This window comes from Varanus komodoensis, unplaced genomic scaffold (assembly GCF_004798865.1).
Source record: "Varanus komodoensis strain SLA01 unplaced genomic scaffold, ASM479886v1 scaffold11, whole genome shotgun sequence".
NCBI classification, from domain to species: domain Eukaryota; kingdom Metazoa; phylum Chordata; class Lepidosauria; order Squamata; family Varanidae; genus Varanus; species Varanus komodoensis.
In genome coordinates this window covers 26,380,344-26,386,343 of record NW_025335317.1, presented here as the reverse complement: position 1 = coordinate 26,386,343, position 6,000 = coordinate 26,380,344, and the positions used below count along the sequence as shown (strand labels likewise).

At 39.3% G+C, this 6,000-nt stretch overlaps 1 protein-coding gene across 1 annotated transcript in view; it reads right to left on the bottom strand.

Moving 5' to 3' along the window:
* Positions 1-6,000, bottom strand: part of MYOF (myoferlin) — a 96,940-nt gene that overhangs the window by 64,459 nt on the left and 26,481 nt on the right. The window contains exons 10-12 of the mRNA XM_044420653.1: positions 4,383-4,413; positions 2,580-2,695; positions 208-334 (exon numbers count right to left, since the gene is read on the bottom strand). Of these exons, the coding sequence (XP_044276588.1) occupies positions 208-334; positions 2,580-2,695; positions 4,383-4,413 (274 nt within the window). The remainder of the gene's footprint in view (positions 1-207; positions 335-2,579; positions 2,696-4,382; positions 4,414-6,000) is intronic.

The window sequence follows — 6,000 nt, the reverse complement described above, 5'->3', positions numbered from 1 at the left end:
GAAGACTTGAACCAGTATTAGAAGAAATGATGACTGAAAACTGAAACCAAGAAACCAGGAATTATATGATTAACTGCTTAATGAAGAACTATGTTTCAACAACTTCTGAATCTCTCAAACTCTCCAGCAGCTAAAGCTTGTGAAAGAATTCAATCATACATATTTCCAGTTCAATTACACAAAACTCAGAAATGATAAAGTTTATACTCTGAGGAATATCTTCAGCTCTGTAGATCTTGAGAATAAAAGTGACCCATCGGAGTACTATCCCAGCCGGTAGCAAAAGATTACTCTCTACATCATCATTTTCATTATCCCGTTCTCTATTTTCCACCTGTTGGAGACACATTCAAATGTATTTTCATTTTTTCCCACAGAAAAGGCCACAAAATCCCTCTTGCTTAAATAGCAAATATCTGAAAATGTTGCAGAGTGAACCACAGAATTGTTTTTCCAGATCTGAGCTGCTTATATACAGAACCCTAACCTCTGCCTCCCCAGTTATTTTCTAGGTCTTTTTCTAAGTGCTTTCCTTGTATCCCCGAGAAACCACAGGCTGTGGCCAAACTGAACTGTGCCTTGCATAAGACAGTGCTCTGTTGGCTATGGGCATCCACAAAAATAATACATACATTTATGTTTTAGAAAACTAAGCCCAGTTCTAAGGGTATTTTCACACATGTGACATAGCCAACTCACATTTCCTAGGCCAGGCATCTCTCCTGCAAAGTGGCAATGGGGGATGGTGTCTGGGAGGGTAGCAAAGGTAAGCAAAGATGTTGGTACTTTCCCTTGCCAAGGGCTTTTCCCTGACATCTAAAATGTGACTGGAGGAAAGTCAGCAGAGTGAAGCAATACAAGGGTGAAAGTGCCACACATTCCTCCTGCTATGTTGCCCCTGAAAAGGCTTCCATCGAAAAATACTACAGATCTGTCACTGCTAATAAGTCATGAAATATGTGTGACCGCATGAATAATTTCACCTGGTTCTGGACACCACAAAAGCTTCTGCAGTTGACTTTATAACATATAAAAAGACAGACAAAAAATTAAAAACAGTGTTAAAATCACTGAACACTGTCAAATAATTAGCATATGGAGTACAAATACTTGCACAGTCCTTAGCCAAAAATTGTGCGTTGGACCATTAGCCACTCATTTGATGTTCTATCATCCCCTCAACACTACTTTAGAAGGGGAGCTAGGTTTTTAGAAATGAAAGTTGGCTTGTCAGATGCAGTACAGGTTTTAATTTTTAAGTCAATTTCTGATGTAGACATATAACTTATATTGACAAGAATAGAATTTTACTGTGCTTCTGCATTCCATTCAGCATCAATAAAACCAGTATATGATTCTAATAACATACAAAAAGTGCAACCAAGAGCATTGGATCACCAAATAGTTCAGATTTCCAATTTCTGGGTCAAAGACAGCGCTCCAACCTCAGAGATAGGAACTGGACCTCTTATACACCTCTCCTGCTGATGTGGAAAGAACTACATTGGCTGTTTTCCAAGGGTGGGAAAGTAACTTCACAGTGGGGGTAGAGAGGAGTTTCAAAAGGTGGGAGGGAGGAGAGTGGGGCTACATTGGTATGAGGTATGTTGAAGCACTCCAAGTCTCCCTTTCTCCCCATCCAACATGCTATCTAGAGAAAATACAGAGCAGGAGTAGCTCCCCTTGCTCTGCACTGGATGAGTGTGGGCTCTGAGTTCAGAGGTTCATCTCCATCTTGAGAGGATGGCACCCACGGCTTCTCCTGCAGTAATGGTCTTAGTGTGAGCAGGTCAAAGTACTGGGAGACTCTTCTATTGTAACAGTAGTTTCTATAGAGTACCATCGCTTGTGAGGTTTGTTTCATACACCTTCAGTAGAATGACTTCAACAATACAAATACATAATTTGGCAGATTTATAATTTTTGAAATTATGCACATTATTTATTTATATTTAGAAGGCTTCTATGCCGCCCCATTCGCTGAAGCCTTGGGGCGAATCATTATAACATCACTATTAGCTATGATGTTTCACATTACCACAGAATCACATAAGAAAAAAATAAAGCACTTCATACTTTTTCCTGTCTTAGGAAAATGGACTAACACTTCTACGGACATCTGTGCCAAATGGCACTTGGAGTAGGATATAAATTCATCATTCTAATTAATAATAAATGTACTATTATTTGCATAGTACATAGAGGGGGAACACAGGTAGTCTCATGAAATACTCAGTCTTCTTTGTGATTTACTGAAACATCTGTGCACAGCAAGAAAAAGCAGTATTATTAGCAAGAAGAAGTTATACCCAAAAGACGAGAAACAGGGAAAAGGTAAGAGAAGATGTACCTTTGAAAGGCAGCAATGTAGAAGGCCATAGAAAAGATGCACTGTAGTGATAGGATGGGAAGTAGCAGAGCAAGCAGAACTAGGGAAAAGAAATAAACAGTAAGCACAATTACTTATTCTGGTTTTTCTATTGCCAAATGTAATTCCTGGCATGGATATCAGGATGAAGTAACTGATATAAGTATATTAATATGGGGGGGTTGAGTATCTATTTACATATTAGACTTACTGGTTGCTCATCTCCAGTTCCGAGAACAAACATACTGACTTTCAAGTACCCTTTGGCACCAGAATTTGCATCTTCGGGGTCATTTAGAAGCAGCCATTTTCTCATGACTGTATGTCCTGAAAAGAAATATATAAAGTAGACGTTCAGGGAAATAATATTGTAACCCTTAAAAATAGTGTGTTGTCTATGTTTTTGTAAGATGGAGACATGTATAAGATGCAATAACAGTGAGGAAAGTGGGGGAAGGTGATGGGTACTTTGGTGCCCATGGGACCACAAAAACCTGGAGCTTAATCAGAGTGGTTATGGCATGGTAGAACAGAATTGTTTAAAAAAGTACTGTTGCTGCTACTCTGGAAACTGCTATGCTATCTTGGCTACATAAATGTTAAGAAATGTGATGTTACCTATGCCAACAACAAAACATCTATAGATGATTTTCATTAGCGTGCTTTCAGTTGGAACACCTTTCTGAGTGTAATTCAATATATGCCTACTCTGAAGTATGCACCACTAATTTCAGTGGAACTAATTCCAAGTAAGGGGAGGCAGGACTGCAGCTTTAATTGCATTGCTGAGGACCACCATATTAAGAGTTGTCCTTTCATGACCTGCTGTAGGAAAATAGTAGGGACTGAATCCAGATTTAGTCATATGTACAACAAATCCACTGAAATCCCATTTATTCCACTGGGGCTACTCCACATATGACTAAGTCTGGATCAGTGGTATAATAAATGTTAAAGTGCAGACACTCACCATGACAGTCCCCATACATATGTGTAGGCATGTATCTACACATACCCCATACATAGCATAATACCAAATTTATTAGAATCAGCTAATTATCATAGAACAGTGAGCTGGCAAAGAGCAATGCAGAGGTTAGCATGTTGGACTTTGGCCAGGGAGACATAAGAACATAAGAAAAGCCATGCTGGATCAGACCAAAGGTCCATTAATTCTGTACATACAGTGGCAAACAAGCTGCCCACAGGATCCCTCAAGCAGGATGGGTGCAAGACTTCCCCCGGCCAAGCTCCTCAGCAATTGCTGCATGCAGGCATGCCACCACTGGTAAAGGAGGTAGCACACAGCCAGCAAGGCTAGAAGCCACTTATAGCCTCCTCCTCCATGAATCTGTCCAAACCCTTTTAAAAGCCATTTAGACTGGTAGTCGTCACTACTTTCTGTGGAAGCTTGTAACAGTCACGTTGCTGCTAGAGAAGCCATTTCCCCTCAGCTACAGTGACAATCTCAGCCAAGCTCAGAGGGCAGTATCCAACAGTATTTCCAGCCTGCAAATTCTTTTCTATCAAACCAGTTCCACCAAGCAAGCAGCAGGTCCTTTTGACCGAACTCTACAAGAGGAACCCATTGCTTACCCAGAGGAGGCTTAGTGCTTCTTGGGGGAATTTCCAAAACAAGCAGAAAACTTCATTTCTGGAAGGAGGCAGGTCAGCAGAGCTCCCTTGTGAGAGCTCTGCCAACCTGCATTCTTCTAGAAATAGGCATATCTGCTCATTTCAACTTGCCCCAGAGGTGCTAAAGTGCCATTGTGCAGGGGCTGAGGCTACCTGCAGAATTAAATCAGTGGGATGGAAGGGAATGCATTGTTGTGAAAACATTCTACTGGATTCTGTCCAGAGGAAATGTCCAAGGAGGGTGATATTGACAGATGATGTAATTTTTTTTGGTAATCAAAAGTTCTAATGCTTTAACCCTGTGAACCATGGCTCAATGACACACTTTTAATTTGGATCCAATTTAAGAGTTTCTGCCTAAAAAACCCCACATACTTACCTGGCTCATCATAGACATATCCAATGTCAATCTGAAATATTATAAATATTTAAACATTATATCTTCAGAAGTAAAGTACTATGTATTTGGCTTTGCTTTCAGTCACATAGCTAAATCAATTTTTTCTTCTTATGCAGTCTTTTAAGTAAATCGAAATATGAAAAAATGCATATTCCCCCATTCTCAGTTCTTAAAAAAGGGTCTTAATGGTGTGTGATTTCCCCAGAGGACATTTTTAAGGTAAGGGCTGTCCAATGATATATTGTATGGGGTTGTTATTACTGCTTTAAGTTATTTTATACATACAAACTTTTGATTGAGATTCATATTTTTTTTTTGTAAGCAACCTCAAGTATGGTTTATCACAGTGCTAAATAAAATAAATAAACTGTTCCCTTATTTACCCCTGCCTTCACTTCCCTAGTTTTAGGGTATAAGCCATGTTTCCTTCCCCCACCAGTGCAAATCATCCCAGAATGACACTGCAATCATGTCATTTCAGGTTAAAAAAAAGAGCATAGAACAATTGCTGTCGCTTTCACGGCTATCTATGTCACAGCAAAATAAAGAGAATATGAAGCACTCAGGGTAGTTCATAACGGATCCAAAAGCATCCATAAAGCACCCAAATGACAAAATAAATAGTACCACAGTGGATAATATAAATCAAGCTTAAAACACATACACACAACAATATATAATCTGGAAATATCTACATATTAAATATCTAACAGGCCATATCTTTACATATCTAACAGGCCAACGAGTGGTTAAAACAAGTATATCAAGAAAGAAATCCATCAAAGAATAAGCCAAGTGCACCCATCAGGTATTCCAGAACTGGGGCAAGGCAAAAGCAAAGGCTTCCCCCCATATTTCCAACAGATGAGTCTCACTGACTACCTATGTAACATAGCCTTTCCTGAAAACCTCTGGAATCAAGCAGTTTGCTAGGGTAGGAAGGCATCCTTCTGCTCCTCTGGGTTCTAAGCAATTTGAGACCTTAACAGGCAACATTTTGAAATAAGCTTACAAAGAAACAAAGAAGTCAATGAAAATGGCACAGAAGAGTCGCCTTTTTAAATACTGGATCTGGTCAGATTCCTCACAGATACACTATCCAGTATCCAAGATTTTATACATAGAATAACAAGAGCAACTGAGCATTTGCAGTAAAGGTTACTATGCCCCAAAATGCTAGGTATCAGAGTCTTTATTAATGGAACCAAATGTTAAAATGTTTCTGTGTTAGTCTTCTCTCACAGAATATTAAATCCAGTCTGTTACTGCTTTGTTTGTTTTTTATAACTCTAGCAGATTTCTCCCCATATCAGACCAGAGTTGAAGGCAACCTTATTTCGAGTTGGGAAGATCAATAACTTCTGAGTCTAGGTACAAACTATGACATGGACAATCCCCTCAAACAAAAGGATGTGCACTCCTTTTGTTGTTCCTTTCATTATCCCTGGTAAGAAGATAGGTTGGGCAACAAATCAATTCACACATCTAGTTTTCCACCAGAAGAAAAAAGTATGGCAGCCATCTTTGAAAAGGACTGAATTTTTTTCCCCATCCCTTTCATTGCAGCCTTGGTAAGAGGGTAGAAAGAGTACAAAGA